The following is a 24870-nucleotide window of genomic DNA, read 5'->3' as shown; positions in this document are numbered from 1 at the left end:
GCTTGTCTGTGGTTGCCTTTGTATGCGAGGGAAGTAGCAGTGCATTTACCTATACTGTATGCGCAGGCTGTAGCAATGAACTACTTGTTGACAAGTTGCTGAGGGAGCAAATGGAAAGTTTGATATCCACACAGTTAGTTTGTGTGGAAGAAAAAAATAACCTTATAAGTTTCGGTGGCAGCTCATCAAATGTAATGCAACTTGTCACATCTTATTTCTTATTTTTTTAAAAGACTGCAGTGTTTGCACCAGTGGCACTTCTTAGGCATTTTTCTTCTTATCAAACCACTGCTGGACAACTAAGAATACCGATGGATAAAAGATAAGATATTTAAGCAACATCTAAACACATTAGTGGTTTGAAACAGAGGCTTGTATCATCCATTTATTGTTCGGCTTGAGATGTGTTTAAAAGGCAGAACACGAAACAAAAGCTCTGCATAGGGTCGGATCAGTTTGGATAGTTCACAGTGCAGGTTCCCCGGTTCTCCCACAGGACCAAGCACCATGCATGGTCAGACTGGCCTACTTGTCCTGGTCTGTCTTCCAGTTCCTCTCCATCTATTGGCAAGTTTCCATGGAAACAACAGGGGAGAGAAAGAGATAGAGAGAGCGAGAGAGAGAGAGAGAGAGAGGATTGAACAACGAGAGAAAAACAATGTGGTCTGCAGTCTGAATCCTGTTGAAGGCTAATGTATGTTATTTTAATAGGTCTGTGAATCAGAAAGAAATGAGTATTAATATCTGCCTGCTTCTGGTCTTATAATCTCTAATCAATACAATTAATTTCTGCTTGTCAGCCTACTTGACTTGTTTAAACAGTGGCTATGAGACAGATCATTCTAGCTCAATATTTACTCTGATAAACTTCTCCCACACTCAACACGCTGCCTAATTAAGCCTTTGGGATTTGTGAAAACTGACACCAGGCTTGAACAATAACCCTGTGTCTCTTCTGATGAAAATCCATACATGAACTGCATCAGCGTGGAGGGTCACATAAAATTGGAACGCGGTTCTGCACAGTATTGATGCCAGATTTATTTGTAAGTCTGGCGTTGGAGTAATCGGAAAAAGCTTATTTTCTTTATTACACTGCCCTATAATTTTAACATTAAAGGCAAAGATAAGAGATCAGATGGTAGAAGGAACACATAAATAAACAGAATTAATAGATAGATTTATTTGACAATCATGACATATACAGACTGTCAATAATTAAATTACACAATAAAGCCCACAGGCTTATTTCCTTTGTGATACTGAAGTCTGGAAGGACCGACATACAAATATAAATACAATATCCATTTAATCAATAAAAGACATACGGTAAAATAAAAGGAAAAAAAAAAGAGTTATTTTGTGCAAGGTCCCTGTTCCTATTTCCTTTATAGCATGTTTAAAATTTCTCTCTGCTTCATCAAGTTTCCGAGATACTGGCAGTTTATTCCATTTAATTGCAGCTGTCTATAAAAATACATTTTTTGCACACTGAAATCTTGAATCTAAAAAGTATAAAATCTGTTGAGTTGCTTCTTGTTGCATCGATTTGATTGTCTCTGAAGCCATTCAAATAGTTGGACAGATATTTGGGGACCTCATTATGAAATATTTTAACAGTAAGTCCCAACTTGATATAATCAGTAAAAACAGCCAAACCATTTGGGGTTGTATGTGGGCTTGAAGTAATCTAACTTAAAGGAATAGTTTGACATTTGGAAATACAATATTAATTTAACAGAAAACAACCGTATAGGTCGATTATGCAAGCAGCTGATAATGGCCGATAATTATGTTTGTTGTTCGGCAGCAACCTCTTGTGGCTGTAGTAAGTATCGCAAGAACAAACGAGGAAGTGAGAGTGACAAAGTATAAGAGTGCCAAATTTTGCATTATGAGGTAGGTTGGGTTGATGGATGGAACACAGGTCTTTTATGTCCCATGTCAAGCCAATAGTCAACTGTCATTTTGAAATTAATAAGATTTTAGTCTGTGGCGCAATGACACCCGACATCATGTTACGTTACATGTTAGTAATTTTACGTGACTCATTTTCAGCCAATCCCTGATGTTTTACTAACCCTAACAAAGTATTTTTGTCGCCTAAACTTTACTAGTTTTGTTTCACAGCGTTAACTATGTGTTTAAAACTGTGCCCTCTGCGTTAACGGTTGCATGATTACATTTTTGAACTGGCGGATCAATTGTGTATTAGTATTAGTTTAAATGAGCATAAATATGCCTTTATAATCTAAGGACAGAGCTTTTTCCCCAACCACTGAAACCACAAATGCGCCGTTTGTCTCAGTATGAGTCAAATTTGTTGTACTAACATGTTTGTTTTGTTAGCTGGGAATGACAAATGCTCACATTAATTTGGAGCTGCATCTTGCCTTGTATTGAAAATAAATAATGTACCACATTTAGAGACAGCAAAACAAATTAATTAGTTTGTGTAACTTGAGATAAAGTCACTCTAATTCAATCCGCTGGAAACAAAATTAATTTGTATGCTTGAAATAGATTTTGATACTTTATCTCCTTTGATTTGCGTTTGAATTTTTCTTTTGTTGTGCATAAATCACGTTTTTTGTAAGACTCTGTGAGTAGTTAATGTGATTTGACAAACAATCCTTGGGGACATGATTTGTTATCTCTGTAGACTTGCAGTGTACAGGAGCATGTGCACATGTGATTATAAAAGAGTTGTACAATCATCTGCCTTAGAAGGGAAGTCGCTTGAGGTCAGACAGACAATGAAACAGGAGGAGAAATGGGTTTCAAAATAAAACACACACACACACACACACACACACACACACACACACACACACACACACACACACACACACACACACACAAACACACATGCTAAGTGAAACCTCTCACAATGAAGGCTTGACTATGTGCTGCTTGAAAACATGGGAAAACCGTTTGGAGAATCCTCCTTGTCCTCAGTGAACTCTGCTCTGATGGTGAACTCCGTATTCAAGACTCATCTTGTTGATAGTTTACACCTGTTGTGTGGTACGTACACATGTGGTATCATTATTTTACTGTCCTGTTACTGTATATCATATCCATCATTAATACGCATCAAGATATACAAATATTGACTCACTTGTGCAAAAATATTTCAATGGGACAAACCAGTCCCTGACAGACACAATGTGTGTGTAAAACAAAGGGATCATTGTACTCCAACTCAAAGGCTGTGACTGAACTTCTCTCTGTTTGATCTGCAGGCTGTAATTTACAACAAACTCTGACGAAGAGAAGAACGAAGAGGATGGGGCTGATGCTGTAAATGGCCTCTGTCAGAACAAAAACACTGGTACTTTGAGATCTGGTGCCTTACTGTTTTTTTCTTTAGAACCACTGTCATCAAAAGCTGACCAGACTCAGACCAGAAACCACAGTACTGTGACCTTGTTTTTCCCAAGGGATATGTCATTGGGGAAATCACCTGTGTTGGGGGTGCGTCCTGTGCCCCGACCCCTCTGGCTGTCCCACCTCAGCCTGCTGTGCTTATGTGTGTCTCTCTTTGCCCAGGCCCCCCAGGGTTTGCCTGTGGTAGGTTATAACACTGACTCCAAGAGGGAGATCACACTGGAAGGAGATTTGATGATTGGCGGCCTGTTCCCTGTGCACCAGAAGGGTGAGGGAGCCGAGGACTGTGGGAAGATCAATGCTCAGAGAGGGATCCAGCGACTGGAGGCCATGCTGCTGGCACTAGATGAAATCAACAAGGATGAGCGCATCCTGCCTGGGATCAGACTGGGAGCTCACATACTGGACACTTGCTCTAAGGACACCTACGCTCTAGAGCAGTCTCTGGAGTTTGTCAGGGCCTCCCTCACCAAAGTGGATGACAGTGAGTACACGTGCCCCGACGGCTCCTACGCCATCCATGACGACGTCCCTCTGGCTATCTCTGGGGTCATTGGAGGCTCCTACAGTGATGTCTCCATTCAGGTAGAAACTAACGAAAACACGCCAACTGAGTGGGTGGGCTATCTATGTCGTATCTGTAATAGAATAATTAGTTTCAATTTGCTGTTGAAGATCATCTTTGTTCTATGCCATGAAATGAGTTGGTCACAAGCTACATTAATTTGGTCAGATGGTGCAATTACATAAGGTGTGTTTTACTTTCAGCAGCCTCTGCAGGCTTTAGAGAGAGACAGAGTGAGGAGGAAGTACAAGCAAGCGTGTGATGGATGGTCACATAACTGTCCATTTAGACTTAAGTACCATGTGCAATTACCCCTTGCGAGATGTTAACACAGGGACTTAATGAGTATCAGTTCCGCAAGGAGGATCTGTTTACCTGTACACCCATATGCCTGGCTGATCTAATTTAGAAGATCTCTTTCTCTTTCCCGGTAATTCACACTTGAGCAGCGATCCTGTCAGAGGCAGACATGCTACAGATGTTGTGTTTGGGACGGGCTGACAGGATGACTAGTGAAGGCATGATTACTCTCAGCAGCAGTGCTCCTTTTGGCTCACTCAAGCTGATGCGATGAAAGCTCTGCTAATTGGGTCTCCAAATCTTCAGCTGTAATATGGCTGCCACATCAGTGTAATTTCAAGTCATTGTGGAAAGAGATGGTGTTTCACGTGGAACTTAGATTGGTTAATACTCACAAATATACAAATAAATAGCATTAACTCAAACTCATCACCCTGGCTCAGTCAGCCAGAAGGACCGTGCCTGCTGTTTCGGCTGAAGAGCACGGTTCACCTCACTCGAGACGTGCAGCCTCATCTTCCACATGTCTGCTTGTTTAAAGACAGGAACACACTTCTGCCCAGCCAGAAATAATAACTGGCTTCAGATCATTGATAAAGCATGGATACTGTAGGAACCCCTGCCAGTGGCAGTCTGCTGTTAGCAGCTTTCCCCAGTTTGTACTTCAGCACAATGGACTGGCGGTGGCATCCTCCCATACTTTTTAGTCATGATTTGTAGAAAACAGTGGCCAGCAGACATGCCAGCACTGATATGCCAACAAATTAACCACAGTGAATAGCTGCTTCAGTGTGCTGCCTTACAAATGTTTTATTAAGTGGTCACCCTGTTGATATTTTGTAAACAAGTTTATAGCAGTGTGTTGAAAATAAATGTCTATATCTACTTTTATTTGACTGAGTAAATGCTACTATGAAAAGTATGTTAGGTTTAATATTCCCCGATCGTAGCTGAGTTCTGCAAACATCATCTGTTTTTTGTAGTTCCAAAACAAATGTTTTGGTCCCCCTGCTGACAGAACACAATGCCAAACAGTACAGTACAGTGCAATGATACATTATACAGGTAAAGAGCTCCTGGGAAATTATGTAAGAGGAGGATTCAGGGCACCTATATTGGAATTCCTGGTGAAAAGGACAGTTTGGAAATAAAGGATTTGATAAACGAGCTGTAATTTTAGTGAAACCTGGCATCTGGGGCGCCTCAGAGAGTGCCCTTGTCTTGTGGTAATTTATAGATGTACTATTACAAGCCTAAGGTCTGAGGTCTGCCCTAGCTTCTCACTGAATCTTCCTCATCAGTAGGAGTGCACCACAGGACACAGTTCCCTTTCTCACAATGAATAATCCTCTATATTTTAATGTAGTTCAGTTATGAACTAGTGCTTGCTCTTTCTCTTGGTTGGTTGCTAAGCATGCAATCATCAAAGACAACTACACTCATAGTCTCTTCAACCGGAAATGTGCTTATCATTTAAAATCACAATTATTTCCTTAAATCTTCCTAAAGCTGTGTGAGATGTGCTCTTTGAAAACAAGGCAAGGTGTATATGCATTTTCAAGGGCAACACTATTACACAAATATATATATATTTCTGTATTGCTGCTGGTTGTTGCTCTGCAGATACCATCTCCACATAATGTTTCTGTCCTTTGTAGCTGCCTGGTTTGTGCATAATCTATAGCCAGTCAGACCTTTAAGTGAACCAGCCTGGCTGTGTGAAAGGCTACCATTCTTGCCCTTCTGTGTAAACGGCAGGCGGTTAGGTCAGGCAAGGCAGTTACAGGACAATGGCGATATGGTGGAACATGGTGAACTGATGGTGAGGACGCTGATTGCTGTCTAAATAAGTCACAGTGAAGGAGCGTGTTGCTGTACTGCTGGTGTTTTGGTGTGACAATCGCAGATATGGGGGCAGATCTGGCTGCACGCCTAGCCATGCTGGCGTTACATGGGCACAGATTGAGTTGAGTGTGGAGGCGAAGTTCTATGACGCTCTCGCAAGCTAGATCCTGTCTTCCCCATCTGTGGTTGCTGCCGGTCTGTCTGGTGGTTGGCAGAGGTGTGCCTGCACACAGAGGATGTAGCGGAATCGAATGAGAGATCATGTTTCACAGAAACACAGAGGCAGTGACAGGCAGATATGATCATCGGTGGAAATAGATGGAGAGAGTCACAAACCATTTTACAATCAAAGCCTGTATCTTAAACAGTCACAGGGAAGTCTCCGATGTCATCTGGACAGTTTGAATGAATCTACTTGTAGAAATGTGATTCAAGTGTTTAGTCTTGAACATCTTCCCTGTGGTCTATCTAAACAGCAGATTATCAGTGCAAGGAGAGTAATGACCTTGTGATGACATGTTCAGTACAGTCAGCATCTTCATTCATGTGTGAAGAGCTGCAGCAATGACAAGACACTTTACCTACAGTTCAAGATATCCAGTAGTATTGTAGCACACTGAAAGCAAGCTTTAATCATATACAATCATCAAACCACTGTCAGCCTGCATCAAGTATATTCATTTTGCTTTATAGAGGGCACTTTAGCCTTTTTACTCCTCATTGTCCTAAAGGCGTAGGTTAATCAGAGATGTATTGTATTCCACAATTACAGTCCAGGAACATCTAGCCTCGGGGCTGGCTTCTGATTAATACATGGAAGGGACTCCACTTTTGTTACCCCGGCAGCAGCCTGTGCTGCTAAATATGACTCACTGGTAAAAGAGCACCCCCCAGGAAAAACATCCTTATCACCAGGGTGCATTAGGAGAATACCTCTGGAATGTCAAAAACTCAGACGCTCACTAAAGAACCTTTCTCAGATATGAAACACAGGTAGAGGAAATTTCTGGAGCCAATCTGAAAACACAAATCACTGTCTGGAATTGAAACCTGGCTTGTTCCAGGGTATTTGGGTGAAAGCTCTTATTGTGTATGGACCCTTTGTGAATTAATATAGTATAATATTTTAGCACACTGTCGGAGATGTGGTAATTTTTTACTGATACATTAGACAAACTCACAAGGATGCTTGGCAACATTTAAAGATATAGATTCGGATACGAACACACTTGCTTGACATTTGCAGACTAAACTGTGTGAGCAGAATAATAAGCTAAATGTATGGGCTTTCAGCAGCTCAAGAATCTCATTTTTTTTTGATCCCCCACAAACAACCCTATTTATAGAATTGTCTTCTTCTGCAGGTAAACAATGCCAATCTCTGGAGCACACATGAGTCATACAACATGGAAACACACATGACAGAACTCATGCCAGAGAGAACAATAATGATGAAATGTATCAGTAAAGCCATGCAGTGAAAATGCATTATTCATGGATAAATGTAAAGAATGTGCTCCCGAAATTGTAAATAATTCACATATGATTGGATTATTCAGTGGTTTGGCAGAGCCCACTATTTGTCCAGTTGAAATACATATCATGACAACTGCACAAACTCCCAATATCACATATGAATTACAGGATGACAGCTGAACCGCAATTTGGTCTGTCATGTCTGAGGATTTTTAGTTGACCTAAAACTTAACAGGTTTTCTGCTGTATCGCACTGAGCTTGTACTTACAAACCAATTGTAAAGAAATTATAATGCACACAGAGGAAAGAAATGAATTGAATGGAAGCAGGTGCACGTCAAAGTTGAGTAACTGACATTGCAAATGAATGGAAGCGCTGCCGTAATTTAAAATGTGGTATAGTCTGAATGGTTGCATGACTCTGGGGGCTTTGAAAGACTACTGCAGCATGAAGGAGGTTCATATTATACAGCAGGATGAGGGGGCAGGACCTGATCAAAAAGCATCCTTGCTCTAGGTATCCAACAGTTCTTATGTTCACCCTGTTAAAGCTGTTGCCAAGCAACTAAATCATAAGAAATAAACTAACAATTATCCAGTGCATACTGTCCACAGTGTTATATGTGCATGCATGTCCGTTCCTCATGTGTGTGTTTGCATGTCTGTTTCAGGGCGCTGAGTGGCCAGTATATGTGTGATATTGAGTGGAGCTAAGGACGGCTGCTCTGGGAATACAGTGTTATTGCTGTAGAAGCACACTGAGACAGTCTTCTGGGAAGAGCAGATGGGCTTTTCATGTAGAAAAAATCATGACATCTCTACAAAGTAGGCCTGATATTTCCTGGACCACTCTCTCAGTAGTCTCTTATTTTCTGTGCTTGTGTATATCTCTAGCTCTGTTATTTGACCATTGTCCCCGTACTGTGCCCCTTCTCACATTCCTTACAACTTTCTTTCTCTTTCATGCATCTCACTCATTCAACAGTATGCTAAGCAGACAAACAAAATGTGATGGTGATGTGCTGCATCTCCAAAGCATCAAATCCTATTTAAAAGAAACTGCATTTCTATATAATTTCTTATCACATATACCAGTAAATTCTACACTTCTGACATTTGTAAAAGCAACACATTTCTATGAATAAAAAAATGTTGTAAATTTTCTTGACATTTATGATATTTTATCAAGTTTGTATGATGTACAGTGGAAATAGCTTTTATGTCATGTTATACACCTGTATTTTGACATTTCACATGGGCAGTCTGAATAATTCTAGCTCATGGTGTTTGCTGTTGCCTTAGGCGTATCTGTATAAAAACAGTATATGACAGCTAAAAAGAACATCCTGTTACTCTGTGTCAAACACAGCTACCAGGTCCTGTATACTCTCATTGCTTGAAAGGAAACCACTTTCACAGTAATCTGCTCAGCAGCAGACTCTCCAGTGTAAAGCCACACTGGGGCACTTCTTAATTTTCCTAATTAAATAAGGTGCTGTTCTAATGCAGGATGATCCCTGTAGCTGAATGTGTGAGACCATAAGCTGTACTGTGTGGCTAATGTTAACTTTTTAATATATACTTGCAGTTTAGTTTTATGAAAGAATCAAAAATCAACAATTCCTAAAGATCGGAACGAGATTTTTGTCAGTGTTAAGAATCCCCTTATGCTTAAATCTATATTTGTAACCCTTCTCTTGTCCTTCCTTCTGTCCAAATACAAATCAGAAAGGCCAACAAAGCCTAAACCATTTGGTTCTTTTTAGTACTGTAAATATTAAAAACACAAACAATATCACAAAAACACTGAAACTAAAAAGAAAACAAAAGTTCTGATACATAAATCAATATGGTGTAGCTGACACCAAACCATATCTTACTGAATTATTAGATGTTACAGGTTGCTTTTGAGAACTGAAATGATTACATTATGACATACAGTACATGTCATGTGAGTGTCTTTTGTAGTAACTAATATTGTAGGTCATTGACTGTCAGCAGGTGAAATAACGGAATTTACTAAAAATGATTAACTCCATAACTAAAGTATCTAAATACTGTTTCCCTCTTTCATTTCCTGTTTACACATGCATTATTACATTAATTTACTGTACAACAGCAGACAATGATGCACATGCAGGTCTGTGTATATGATGACTGAATTCTGTTGCAATGAAGGAGAAACTCAAAAAATCTTTTGGCTCAGCTTTTATGCTGTCATACGGCTTATTCCTCAAGCTCTTCTTGTCTGCTCCTCTTGTCCTCTAGTATTGTAAGCTCCAGGACTTGTGTTCTCCTTTGAACTTGTTACAGTTAAGATTCTAGAATGAGCATCGTTGTGCAGTTGTAACTAGTAAGCAAGGGGCCCCTGGGTGAAGGTGCATCACTCCAAAATGGCAAAAAAAAAAAAAAAATGATAAAGATCATATATTAATTATTAGTCATGGAATCCATATTTCCATAATGCTCCACATCTGCCTTCTGATATCTACCAACTCACAATGTGTCATTCACAGGCTTTGGCAGGTGGAAGGGTTTTGGCTTTTCATCTAAGCCATGTGAACATCTACAGTATATAATGATTTCCAATGAGCCCATTGTATTGGTGACACGTCTGGCGCTGTGCTTTATAACCCCCATACATCACATGTAAGTGGATTACTAAACTACAGCTTTCTTTAATACCCTACAGAGAAATTACACATTTACTACCACGAGCATATTCAAATTTAAGCAATTTTTTTTTTACTTTTATATCTGTGTAGAGAAAATGATGACATTAACACAATTATGCCAAGCAATTCCCTTTGTCTAGTCCTTCTGTTTAGAATGTTTAATGCTTAGGCGTACCTAAACTTACACGTACATGATCTGCCGATATGTAAATGCGCCTACCTGTATTCTATGCCTTCTTTGTCTAGAAAGGCTTAAAGCTCAGAGATGGTTAAGACCTTAAGCTTAAGAATCACATGCAGTTGTACTGACCTGGATTCAAATCCCACCAGAACCTCCTGTATCTTCACTACTAAACAACTCCTTAAAGTGAACAAAAATGTCTACCACAGCAATTTTATGAAGTTGTTAACTTATTTAAAACACTCACTGTTCAGTCAGCTGATATATCAGTCTGTAAATGATCTATACCACCTGCAGACCTATTGTGTGTTTCTTACCATCTTTTTGGATGAAACTCTAACTGCAGTTTCCAGTGGTGTAACTAAGTACATTTACTCGAGTACTGTACTTAAGCATTTTGAGGTACTTGTACTTTACTTGAGTATTTTAATTTAATGTAACTGTACTCCACTACAATATTATATTATTTATTCATCTGATAACTCAACTTACTTTGCGGATTCAGATTAAAAACAACTAATAAATGATGATCTATTATTATTATTATAGATTTAACTGCCCAGCAGTATATAAAGTAATTAAAATGACCTCCACCTTTACCAGCTGTGATGAACACATTCATGAATTAATAATTATAATCCAATAATATAATATGCATTATTCTGACATGGGTCATTCTGCATAATGATTTCTTTTACTTTTGGTACTTTAAGTACATTGCTACTACCTTTGTACTTTTAGCCTAGTTAAGTAAGATTTTGAATGCAGGAATTATAACATGTAACAGAGTATTTCTACACTGTGGTGTTACTATACTTTTACTGAAGTAAAAGAGCTCAGTACTTCTTTTCCCACTGCTGGTTTCTGCATAGATACATACATACATACATACATGTCAAAAATACAAACCATTGTTATTTCAGAAAGGTATTTTCTGTTTTACTGCAAGTATTTTTCTATTATCTAGGCAGTGCTCCTCAAACATACTGCTTCTTATATCTGAACACATGTTGAAAGAGCCTGAGAGATCAAAGACATATTTTTGAGTGGCATCACATGATGTTATAATTAACTCTGTAGTCAGGGATTTCATGCTTTAAGTGCAGAAACATAAGGGGACATTTTATATTTGGAATGCATTCCGGATCTGTATTTAAAAAATGTTTAGTTGATTAAAATTCATAATATTCTCATCCATTTTTCAATTACAGTTACAATTAGAAAGGGATATTTTTCCTTGTATGGTGAGTACTCATGGTGCACTATGATGCTGAAGTCCTTATGTGGACTGGAAATAAAGCTGAGAGTTTTTGCTTTGCTACGTGATATACTTGTGGGGGTTGAAAGCAAAGACTAGGTCAGTTCACTCAAAGTTCACACAACTAAATCCAAGATGTGGACTGAAAAATATTCATAAGTGATCTGGAGGGAGTTATGGACAAACCCCTCATGAAAATTGGTTTTGCACTTTTTAATATAGAATTGAGTGATGTAATATGATTAATCAGATAGTGTTTATGTGTCACTTGCCACTTTAGATCATACTCTGAGTAGCAAGCGCGCTGCTGCCAGCTGTTTCACCACATGTTGAGAAAGGCTGTCAAGGTGGTTTTGAGGAGGGAGGCAGTTGTAGAAATGTGATTATTAGCCGGTCTGCATAATCAGAGTTTCTCCAACTGACCTGAACATCTCAGGGGAAAGCAACATTTGAACTGATATGAAATGCACTCATGTCATGTTTCAACAGTCTAGATTTTCATTTTGTTTTTCAGTTGTTACACCACAGATGCATCAGAAATAGCTCTAATGTCGAACTGGTAATTTTTTCAACATTCTCTTTGTATGACATTGTTTGGGTGGTGGTAAAAATCTGTCACTCTGGATTGCCCTGTTGCGTTTCATTTTTCTGTGAAACGTTCTCTCATTAATTCCAATAAATCTAGTGGTCTGGAAATCACTTCCATTGGCTAATTTAATATTCATCTCTCTGATCTTCCAGAATAACAAAGATCCCATGATTAATATCTGAGGCACGTTACACTGATTTATTGTGATGTCTCAGTGTACTGCCCTCTTTCTCTGTGAGGATACATACTAAGGAAGTGCTTAAAATCAGCAATTTTCCAACATTATTTTGTTAAATTTTCAATCCCATATCAAAGTAATACTATAGCCAAAAATGTAATGGTTTGTAGAAACCATTACAAAGACTTTTCAGTAATTCAGTAAGGATATATCTAAGAGGGTGGACTTTATAATATTGTCCTAGAAAGGTTAATCTGGCTGAAAACAAATGAAAAGGCTACTTGTAAGGAATTTATGTCCAACACCAACGGCACAACAGGACAATTATTTGGGTAAAAGATGAAATTTGCGTCACACACTGTTCTGGACTGAATGTGAAACAAGTTGATTTTAATACAGCCACAATATGACAATATAGGACTGATTAATTAAACTCAGAGAGGAGAGTGCATTTGAATGTGAATTACCTCTGTGACTTTACGGCATTACGTAATGTCAACTAGATTTAGGTTGGCATCCTTTTGACTAATCAGACCAGCTTCCCCCTTAGGGAGAAGAGCCTGAAGCAAAAGCTAGTCAGTAGCTGCTTCTGCACACTGTGCGCAGTGTCACGACACTGACAAAACCTACAGTATTACACAGAAAAGGCAAAGTTTCAAGATTCTTTGATACTTTCTTTGATACTTTGACTCCATTTCACTTCCCAATTCTTTCCCTTATAAATGTGTTAATTTTTGTAGTACAGTGAATTCTATCCATTATGGCTGAACCTGTAGCCACTCAGCCCTTTGTCAACATTGTTGACGGCATTACAGATCGGAAAACAAATAGGTAGATCCCAATTATTGTGAAATGCAGGATATCGCCATTTAGTCAGCAGGAGAGTTAAGTTGTGAAAGACCCAGCAGGGATCCAGTGAATAAATTAGAGACTGAATTGGGTGAGACTAATTGCATCTGCATGGGAAAAAACACACTATGTAGCCAATTTTATTTTTATGGCCCAGAGTTGGCAGGTGTATGTTTTCTGTGTGAAGTGTTACAAGTCATCAGTTTTCCAACTAATATATCATGATAGTATATTAATACTCAGTATTCCCGCAGCTGTGCAGTAAGGTCTGGTTCCACCACAGATACATTCTAGGATAAGAGAAAAAAAAGCTCTGGGTTGTTTGCATTTCTTCAAACCAATCACAATCATCAATCGCTAAGCTCTGGGTGCAGGGACGGTGGCTCTGCAAAGTGGACTCGGGAAGGAACTTGTTTTGGTGGAACATTTGCACCCCGCAAAAGAAAACACCACATACAATATTAAATTAAGTTAACTGTTCCTACAATACAGTAACGTAAGCTATTTAAATTAGCTGGATACATGGGTAAACGTAATTTGCTCTTACCAGTGTATTGCTGTGTGTACTTCGTCCACAGCAATATCTGCCTCAATCTGCCTCAATCGGTCCCAAAATTGTCCCAATTAGATAGTAAATGCTTATATTCTTTCTTTGTAAATCTTTACAATCATTTACCAAAAGAACCAAGCAGGTCTAAACCTCGCAACGTTAAAACTTGCCATTTTCAGTGAGTGGCTTGTTAGCTCAAAGGTTGTTGTTGTTTCCCATAATTAAGGGATTTGTGAGAACGGCAACACAGAGAGCGGAAGGTGAGGGGCAAAGCCTGACATCCGGCGCCACGTGCCAAATGTCTTTAAATGGCTTTATCCTGGATATGTACTTCTGTTGATTCAGACTAAATGAAAGTTTTTTGATAGTGTGTGTCAAGTAACAAACATAATCATTCTGGTGTCTTTCACTTATTCCAGGTGGCCAACCTTCTGCGACTCTTCCAAATCCCTCAGATCAGCTATGCTTCCACCAGTGCCAAGCTCAGTGACAAGACCCGCTATGACTACTTTGCCCGCACTGTGCCCCCGGATTTCTACCAGGCCAAGGCCATGGCAGAGATCCTGCGTTACTTCAACTGGACGTACGTATCGACGGTGGCATCAGAAGGTGACTATGGTGAGACTGGCATTGACGCCTTCCAGCAGGAGGCTCGTGCCCACCAGATCTGCATTGCCACTTCAGCCAAGGTGGGCCGCTCAATGAGCCGCTGGAGTTATGAGAATGTGATCCGCTCCTTGCAGCAGAAGTCCAACGCCAAGGTGGTCATCCTGTTCACACGCAGCGAAGACGCCCGCGAGCTGCTAGTGGCAGCCAACCGCATGAACGTCACCTTCACCTGGGTGGCCAGTGATGGCTGGGGCGCGCAGGAAAGTGTGGTGAGAGGCAGTGAGGCTGTGGCTGACGGGGCATTCACCATCGAACTAGCTTCCTATCCGATCCCCCAGTTTAATGACTACTTCACTGCCCTGCACCCGTACAACAACACCAGGAATCCCTGGTTCAGAGAGTTTTGGGAAAACCAGTTCCAGTGCAGCCTCCATGATCTGGGATGTGGGAAGCACTCACTCCGCGAGACTCCGTTTCAGCCAGAATCCAAGATCATGTTTGTAGTGAATGCAGTCTATGCGATAGCTAATGCCATACATAACATGAGGCAGGCCTTATGCCCCAACTCCACCAAGGTGTGTGAGGCTCTTAAACCTGGCAATGGCAGAAAGTTTTACAGGGACTACATTCTCAAGGTCAAGTTTGAGGGTAAGTAAAATCTTGATAAACTAATATTATTACAGCCTAACAGATATGAATTTTCATGATGTAAAGCAACTTTCTTTTTCTCAGACTCTATAAAAGCCTCAACATAATATCATTTAATTACCCCAAGTGCACTCTGCACACACTGTATGCTGCCAAATTAGGTTATATCAATTTAGATTCATTGTACCAATTCATATAAAATGTTGAATTAGTGCAAGAGTAATTCTACATGTTTGCACACTGCAGCTGCGGATAAGCTCTATAATGATTCATTTTGAAAATATGAAATTATTTTCTCAACCTTGTGCTTGAAGGCTTCTTTTTATGCAACTTGACTTAGGTGTGAATAGTAAAAGGGTTCTAAAAAGGGTTCTAAACAAGTGTCACACTACTGTATTTGCATCAACACATCCACACATCACTAATGAAAGACCCAACAATGCTCTCATGTTTGTAAATGAAAGTTAGAGGATTTGATTGACAGCAATACTGACATTTTCATTGATGGGAGATAGAGATGGACCAGTGTGCTCTTATCCAGCTGTGCTGTTCTGCCTTTCCCAAAGGATTTTACTATCCAGGGACTTACAATTCAAATTGGATGCCAAAAATGAGTCAGTCCCTTTAGGCATTACAAAACCCTGAGGAGAAAATACACAGAAGCAGGTGGACCACTAACTTCACATTTTAAAATAATTTCATATAATAGAGTATTTGTAAATTTAATTTATAACATAATAGCTTTATTTGTACACATAGGAACTTATTACATTTTACAATGAAATTATGCAAATATTAGTCTGAAACGATAAGTCACTTACTCAATTAGCTAATTGACAAAATATGTAATGGCAACTACAATATGTTAATAATTGATTTATTCATTTATTTTTTAACCAAAAAGGCCCCAAAAAAGTCATTGGTTTCGGCCTTTAAAATGTGAGGATTTTATATTTTTATTTCCCACATATTAAATGTATATGTTACCTTAGACTGTTGGAAATTATCATGGGCATTTTCACTACTTTCCAGAATTTTATGGACAAATTAATATTAATATGAAATAATTTGATGAAAATAGTTTTCAATTGCGGCCCTTAGTACACTATTTACTTACCAGGTATGCAGAGGTCAATTTAAATTGGATAATGATAGGTAATGTATTTCAGCTTTGATATTAAGAGGGAAATTGAACATTGTTCTATATATATGCGATCCGTCTGGAATTTCCGTTCCAGTATTCAATCCAGGAACTTTCCATCAGAGTAAACAGACTCAAACTGTGGCTTCCATTATGGAAATTTACCATTTGCACCTGTGTCCCGTCACAATCACTGTTCAGCCTCAGCCTGTACTGCGGGACAAATAAAATGTCAGCTGAGACCCATAATAAGTACAATGTACAAAGTCCAGAGTTGTGTTGCTTCAAAACAGTCCAACTGTCACAAATATAACAAATATTAATATTTATGCTTTGCTTTCACAGTTTTTATATCGTCGTTGCACTTGCCATACAGTGGCTCCCTTTACCTGTTATTCTCTAACACTCTCTTGTTTTCTTTTCACCTTTAGCACCATTTCGCCCACCAGACACAGAGAATGAAGTCCGCTTCGATGCCTACGGGGACAGCCTTGGTCGTTACAACATTTTCCACTACCACAAAGAAGATGGACGCTATGTCTACCGTAAGGTCGGCTACTGGGCTCAGAGCCTGACCCTGAACACAAGCCGGATCCCCTGGGCTGGCCAGGTTGTGCCAACCTCCCAGTGTAGTGACCCCTGCAGGAAGAACGAGGTGAAGAGTATGCAGCCTGGAGATGTGTGCTGCTGGATCTGTATCCCCTGTCAACCCTACCAGTATTTGCAGGATGAATTCACCTGTGCTGACTGCAGCTTTGGACAGTGGCCCCTGGCCAACCTGACAGGCTGTTATGATCTGCCTGAGGAGTACATCCGCTGGGAAGATGCCTGGGCCATTGGACCCGTCACCATATCCTTTCTAGGGATGATGTGTACGCTCTTTGTCATTGGGCTCTTCCTTAAACACAATGAGACACCCGTGGTGAAGGCCAGTGGCCGTGAGCTCTCCTACATTCTTCTGCTGGGAGTGTTGATGTGTTATAGCATGACCTTCATCTACATTGCCAAACCGTCCACGGCAGTTTGTACACTGCGTCGGCTAGGTTTAGGCACCTCATTTGCTGTGTGCTACTCAGCCCTCCTGACCAAGACCAATCGCATCGCTCGGATCTTCAGTGGGGTGAAGGATGGAGCGCAGCGGCCTCGATTTATCAGCCCAGCCTCCCAGGTTGCCATCTGTGGTGCTCTGATCTCCTGCCAGCTGGTGGTGGTGGTGGTCTGGCTGCTGGTGGAAACCCCTGGGGTGAGAAAGGAAGTGAGCCCGGAGAGGAGAGACGTGGTCACCCTCAAGTGTAACAGCAAGGACTCCAGTATGCTCATGTCTCTCACCTACAACTGCATCCTCATCATCCTCTGCACAGTCTATGCCTTCAAGACCCGCAAATGCCCAGAGAACTTCAACGAGGCCAAGTTCATCGGGTTCACCATGTACACCACCTGCATCATCTGGCTGGCTTTCCAGCCTATTTTCTACGTTACTGCCAGTGACTACAGGGTGAGTGAAGTTAAGTTATACCTGCTTCATGACTGAGCGCATAGTCTCACAACACATGTTTCTCATATCAATGAAATGTTACTTTATTTTTTACCTAAATCTTAAATGAAACACATGCTGTCATAGCGATTTGTATTACATTCTTTGATCTGATGGCTTTAGGTTCCTAATCTGAGCAGATTACATCCAAGCAGATAATGACTTTTTCTGGGTTTGAATTTGGATTTTATATGCAGGAATTCACAAACTAAGGTTAGCTAGGATTTATTCAGCAGTCAGCCGTGTCTGTGTTACAGTATATGCTTTATTACGGCATTGCTTTAATTCTTCATAATAGGCTGCATACTAAAAACTGTCAGGTGCTCCCCAAGATAAGAATTTGAACAACCTTGTTGTACCTTTAAAGTTGAAATATTAATGAAGTGAGAACACATATGGATTGTCAAGACATAGAGGCCACCAAATATCTTTGTCCTCCCACAACAAAACCCCAGCTCTAGTGGTGGTATAATTCATGTAGTGTCATGACAAGATGTATTCTAGGTTTTCTAAGAACAAAAGCCACATAAACAGTCAATGTTTGGTTCAAATTACGAAGTAAAATGGAGGGAAGACATATCAGCTCCCCTAAAATAAAAGCTTATGGCAAGAAATGATTTGATCCCTTCACCCCAGCATTTCCACAACTAAACCTAACCCTGGAAAAAGAATGTTTAAAAGTACTCACTCACTAATAAACTACTAATAAACTGTACAATGAATTGATAGAACTTGGGTGGTCTGAGTTGTGGTCTTTTATTACTCTGGGATGTGAACAGTGTGCAGCAAGAGAGAGGCAGAAGGGAGAACTAGACAGAGGAATCCCCTGACACAGCTGCCTCTGCAGAAACATGGAGAAGGCAGGCAAGACCATGAGGACTAAATGTCCCAGTGTGTTCCAGTGCGTAGCTGTGTGGAATGGAGTGTGAAAGACTGGGATGCTGAGACCCAGCTGTGCCCTCTGTCCTGGGACTCCAGGGAGGCTCAGAGGAACCCTTCCTCCAGGCCCTCCAGGCAATTCACAACCAGAATGGGCTCATCAGTTTGATGCAAAGCTCCCCTTTGACCGATAAATAATTACTGAAGCAACTGACTTGGCCCAGTGTCTCTAGTTTTTCACAGGCAGGGACATATTACTATTGTTCTCATAGTTTTACACCACTTCTCAAATTGTTGTCACAGCCTGATGCAAATCTCCAGCTGAATAACAAATATAGATTTGATTGTGGTCTGTCATGAAACCTAAATACTAGCCATGAATAACACATTTGATTATCATATGAAATATTGAAGATGCGCACCCCGAGGGAGAGGGCTTTCCTCATATGCCAGTGCTGGTCATCTCATCTCAGTAGTAAACACAACTGATTAAACACACAGCACTACTATGAAAACACAGCACAGCAAAGTATTGCCTGTGATCTTTACAACCGCTGCCTGTCACATTAAGAGATCCTTTCAAGATCTGTCTGGAAACCAACCTTTCCTAAATCATTTTTAGTTTCTCTTAGTTAAACTTGTTTAACTTAGTTCAAAACCACAGTATTTTTGCTTTATCTAGGAAGCTATAAAGCCCATTATTGGCGTTATCCCACACACACTGAACATATTGCGAGTATCATCTCTCATGGTGTTCAACAAAAGAGTTGAACCAGTGCATCTCTACAAAACGTACAGCCATTAGAGGAAATACAGAAATATATCCAGCAAAGTATTAGGAAATACAATTACAGCGGTACACTATCTAGATCAGCTGATGAAATCAGTGGGGATCAGGTATCCCAGATACTTTATTTTAATTTATTTATTTTTACAATAAATGCTTATTAACCTAACTTATATGTTGTCTGTCTAATTACAGATCAACAACATCATTCCACTTTTAACAAATCCCACACTGGTCTCTATCAGTGAATGACATGTCCATTTCAACCTACCAAGACTGGCTTGTGGTGGCTGGTTCATCCAATAACGCTTTTCAATAAACGTACAGCACAAAGCCCAATAAAAGGAGGAATCTCATCTCCACTGTGAGGTTCTCTGGAGGAATAAAGCTACCTGAAAACAGCAGACATTGTTTATTTGAAGAAGCAGTGTTGTATTTGTAATACAGCACTAAATAATAATACCTCCAGGCCAAACACCGTAAAAACAAGAGTGAACCAGAAACCACACGCTCTACATCATGTTCTCCACACTTGAACAGAAGACGTGGAAAAATATGACTGCAAAGGCAGATTCCTTGTCCTCTGCTCTTCCAAAGCAACATCTTGTGAATTATTAAAACCACTTAACAGGTCATTCCTATGCATTTCTGTCCCTGGTTTTATTCAAAATTATTTCTGAATTTAGTAAAGGACAGTTAGCCTCTGACTGTGCACTTCGGTATTGCTCAGAGTAAGTGTAAACTGTCATTTTGCCATTGTATATTACCCTTTTCCATGTCTCCAAATATTAGATAAGATAAGATAGATTTTTATTGTCCCGAAGGAAATTTGTCTTGGACAAACAATATCTGCTGTTTAAAGGATTCAATACAACAAGGAGCATACATAAAGTACACAGACTGCTGCATCACACTGCATGGACATGCTCATGTTGCATGGAGAGTCTGCCACTAGCCAACAAAATTGCACACTACATTGTTTGTTTTACCTTTTCTTTTGTACAGCACTTTTTGATTTTATCTGTGAAAAGCGCTTTATAAATACATTTTACTTACTTACTTACTTACTGCCCGTAAAACACATCATAATAGTTGTCATAATATGTGCAGTAAGGGTAAGCCGCCTTATCAACATACAATCCTGATATAAAAATTAAAAATTTACATATTTGTGTTCAAGATAAAAATAAACAGCATTTCAGGGGTTAGGCTGGCTTTGATGGATAGGGGGACAAATGAGTTCTTAAAGCGGTTGAGTGTGCACCGAGGGACTCTGAAGCATCTGTCTGAAGGGAGAAGCTGGTATTCAGGGTGGAGGACATGGGTGGGGGCTGAAATTATCTTCTGGGCCTGCCTGAGGATGGTATTGTCAAGGACAGCCTGGAGTGTGGCTGTCCTTGACAATACCATCCTCAGGTCAAATATATAGTGAAGAAAAAAAGTGGTAATGGTAGATTTTTGTAAATTTACATCTCAACCTGAGCGCGTCAGTGTGAATACTGTATTTCAGATGTGGCATGAGGTGAATTCTAATGTTAAATTCATCGCACATGGCAACCCGCAATACATATCAAAACACAGAGATAAATTCAGTGATGTTGTTGTGTCACACTTACATGGTACACTATGACCTTTAGTCAGTGACCACTTTATTGAAAACATAGAAATTTTCTATATCTGTATTAATTAGTCCCTACGAAGATATCTTCATATAATTAATTATCATTGTCAATTATCAATTGTTTATTTAGACTGTTTATTATCAAATTCTATTACATCAATTAGTAATAATGCATTGTGAGGGAGTAAAAACTGATAATGATGAACATTTATACAAGATGATTAAAAACTATTCTGAAAAAATTGGTAAATTGACTTAGTGTCCCTGCCCAAACTAATGGGTGTTTATTTGCTATTATCATGTTCTCTTTGTTGCAGAACAGTGTGTGCACAGTGTAATATTGGTGCCCACATTATTTTAATACCAACATTAGCATTCAGGCTGAATGCAGACACCTGCTGTGCCTTGTGAAAATGGGATGCACCTGCCACACACCACACGATGCTGGGCTGTATCCTGGTATCCAGGAAAAAAAAAAGAAATCTGCTGAGATTGGAAATGAAGGAGCAGACTGATGACACATAGCAAGATGTGGGCAGGGTGAGGGAAAAAAGGAGTTACGCAGTTGATTGACAAGCAAATAAGCAGATTGCTTAACACCTCTCTTTAGCAGTCCCAGCTGATACTGTAGCTTCCTCCTCTGTTGCACCTGGCTTTGATACTAATCATTTCTTCTCTGACTTCTGAGCCCCATTAAAATGAATATTCTTGTACAGCAAAATGGTCCTCAACCTGATGCAAATGCTTGTATGATTCCATACGAGTAGAGTTAATTTAACAACCTTTTTTCAACCTTCCCCTCAGAGCCATGTCAACATATTTTTTAATACCAAACCAATGTCACTGAAAATACATTAATACTGGGATTTGAGCTGTACGTGAAAGTTAATACTGGTGTGAAATTAAGAGGCACTTTTCAATGGTTGGTAGGAATTCTTTCAACATTTTGGCGTTCTAGAAATGTGAGTTTACGTTTCTTTTACGTAAAAGGTAACTCAATAAATCACTTAGTAATATCTGTGAATTTCTCACCTCTCTTTCCTCCTCCAGGTGCAGACAACAACCATGTGCATTTCTGTCAGTCTGAGTGGGTCGGTGGTGTTGGGCTGCCTCTTCGCTCCCAAGGTCCACATCATCCTGTTCCAGCCGCAGAAGAATGTCAGCACTCTCAGAGTGGCCACCACCCGCTTCAGCGTCACCACTGGCCCAGGCTCCAGTTTCTCTCAAGGTACCACCTGATATACAACAACATCATTGTAGCTATTGATAAGCAGCTTATTGTCAAAAACACTAATACATCCCTCATACATACATTCATTATACGGTACATAACTTTTTTATAACTATATAAGGCCACCTTTCTGTCACACCTCTAACACTGTCTATTGTGTTCTCTTTACCTTTTTACAAGTCATGCATGGTTCAGATCAGGCAAACCAGAAAGGCTGAACAGTTTGGAAGATTCCCACCAAAGAACTTTTTTTTTTTTTTTTATGTTTTGCAGCATCAGCCTCCAATGTTGTTCCAACAGTGTGTAATGGTCGAGAGGTGGTGGACTCCACAACGTCCTCCTTGTGAAGATCAGCTCATTTGCCAAGCATTGTAAACAGAGTTATATAATCACTAGTCCTGAATCAGGTGTCTCAGATATTATAGAGGTCATACAGATGATCGTCCTGACTTTGTTGTCCTCAAAGTGCTGTGAGTACAATGTCCCAATTATTTTACTTTGTTCTTTGACTCGTAGAGATTTGAAATGAGATGCCAATAATGTCACATATAGCCCTTGTTTTTATTAAAGATTCTACTTGCAACAATGGAGTAAATTATGGTAAATCTGTTAAATGTAATATATACAAGACGTTTTTAATGTAGATTTTGGTGAACCAGTTTGTGCTTTCTTGTAATTTATGTAAATAAAATGTGTTTTTTATTCATACCAAAATTACTTATAGTCTGACTATTTATTTGCACATCATCAGATACATATTCCAGAGGATAATATAGCAGATAAATATCTATGATATGCTAAATTAACTGTACATGTATAGTGCTTTTCAACTTCAGAGGACAAAGCACTTTACACTTCCTTACACTGCCTCTCATTCACAACACTCATACACTGATGGTGACAGAGCTGCCATCGGGAGCAATATAGGGTTTCAGCATCTTGCTCAAGGACACTTTGACATATCAGGAGGAGCTTTGATCCACACCATGTGCCAAAACCAATCAGCCTCTACATGAAAATTACCAGCACAAAAACCATTATCTGCTGATAATAATAAATAAAATCCACCAATTGCTGTCCGAGGACACACACAGCAATCGGTACTACCCCTGTGTACATGAGGCAGATGCTTTGGAAAATAGACCCAAACAGTATCTGTGATATAACACTGCCATCTTGTGTCCAAATTGTTTGATCTAATCTTGCACATTGCAACATGTTGGATGCCCTAGGACTTGCTGTAAATATAGTATTTGCATATGGAAGAAGTGGACAGATAATCAGAGCACTGTATTATTTTATTAGAGCTGCTCAGTGGCCATCATCAAATTACTGTTTTTATATAAACCAGGTACACTTTCATTTAATTTCATTTATTTTTATTTCGAACAAAACTAAAAACACATATATGCAGACAGTATGTACCCATATATACATATACACACACATGCATACATACACATGCACTTACGTATACACACAAATACACATACACACATATACCTATACATACATATACACACATACACATACACATATATATATACATATATATATATATACACACATACGTATACATATATATATATATACATACATACATACATATACATATATACATATACACCATGTGCTGCAACAACTCCTTACTGTAAATGTAAGAACAAGAGTGTTAACTTGTGTGTAAAGGAAAAAGGGCCTCACCATTATCAAACTAAATATTTAGAGACATAATTATTATGAGAAGATAAACATATTTGTTAAGAGTCATCAGACAAATCCACAATGTATCTAACTAATAACTTCCTAAAAGGAAGAGCAAAATGTAGAACACAGGACACAAAATTTGAGCATTACCAGGGAACAAATGAGGAACGAATGGGGAACTGTTGATTGAACCATTAGTTAATAAGTAACTCCTAATCAAATTTCATGGAGTAGCTAATGCTTAGTTATTGATGAGGTATTGATTGGTTAATTGTGAACAAATCAGATACACTTGATAATTGATGAATCGTTAAAAAAGTACTTACCTCATAATTCCTAATGGAGGATATAGTGGATAATTATGAGTGATTAGAGAACAGACTGGGAGATTGTATATTAATGAAATAAGTTAAAGATTAGATCATGAATATCTGTGAATCAATCATACTGACTAATCAATCATCAACTCTGAACCAGATGCTGAGCACCACAAAACTACAACTCTTTAATTACTAATTATTAATAGTTACTGTTTTGTGTAAGTGATACATAATACTGAATATATATATATAGTTCCTCATTACTTCATAATTATGTTATGATTACTTACCCTTTTGTGGCCCTTATACCATCGAAATTGTTGCCAACACAAAACCGTATATACCATTTAATAACTTGTAGTATTATCTTATCTTTATCATGTTAAGTCAACCTTTTAATTTAATTTACACTACTAACTTTAGCTGTGCAATTATTCTTGTCTTCTCTGATGTTTTTGTGAATTTATCAGAGAAAATCTGTATTAAGTTTATTATTTACCAGGTAGCCAACCAAATAGAGAGCAAATACTGGAATCA

The 24870-nt window shown here is 39.2% G+C and overlaps 2 protein-coding genes across 2 annotated transcripts in view; both read left to right on the top strand.

Moving 5' to 3' along the window:
• The first annotated feature begins 3447 nt into the window (after positions 1–3447).
• On the top strand, positions 3448–22653 carry grm2a (glutamate receptor, metabotropic 2a). The gene is made up of 5 exons (XM_028575069.1): positions 3448–3975; positions 14276–15113; positions 16686–17749; positions 22126–22303; positions 22580–22653. The coding sequence occupies exons 1-5, from the start codon at positions 3448–3450 to the stop codon at positions 22651–22653; spliced, it is 2682 nt and encodes an 893-aa protein (XP_028430870.1).
• A 2180-nt stretch (positions 22654–24833) lies between these two features.
• The window catches only part of parp3 (poly (ADP-ribose) polymerase family, member 3), a 5550-nt gene continuing 5513 nt past the window's right edge, over positions 24834–24870 (top strand). Inside the window, exon 1 of the mRNA XM_028575960.1 lies at positions 24834–24870. This exon is cut by the window's right edge and continues 37 nt beyond it. The gene's annotated coding sequence lies outside the window, so the exon portion shown is untranslated.

The sequence above is a fragment of the Perca flavescens genome, chromosome 4 (genome assembly GCF_004354835.1).
Source record: "Perca flavescens isolate YP-PL-M2 chromosome 4, PFLA_1.0, whole genome shotgun sequence".
Lineage (NCBI taxonomy): Eukaryota > Metazoa > Chordata > Actinopteri > Perciformes > Percidae > Perca > Perca flavescens.
The sequence above is the reverse complement of the archived record's forward strand: the minus strand, read 5'-3'. Positions and strand labels throughout refer to the sequence as shown.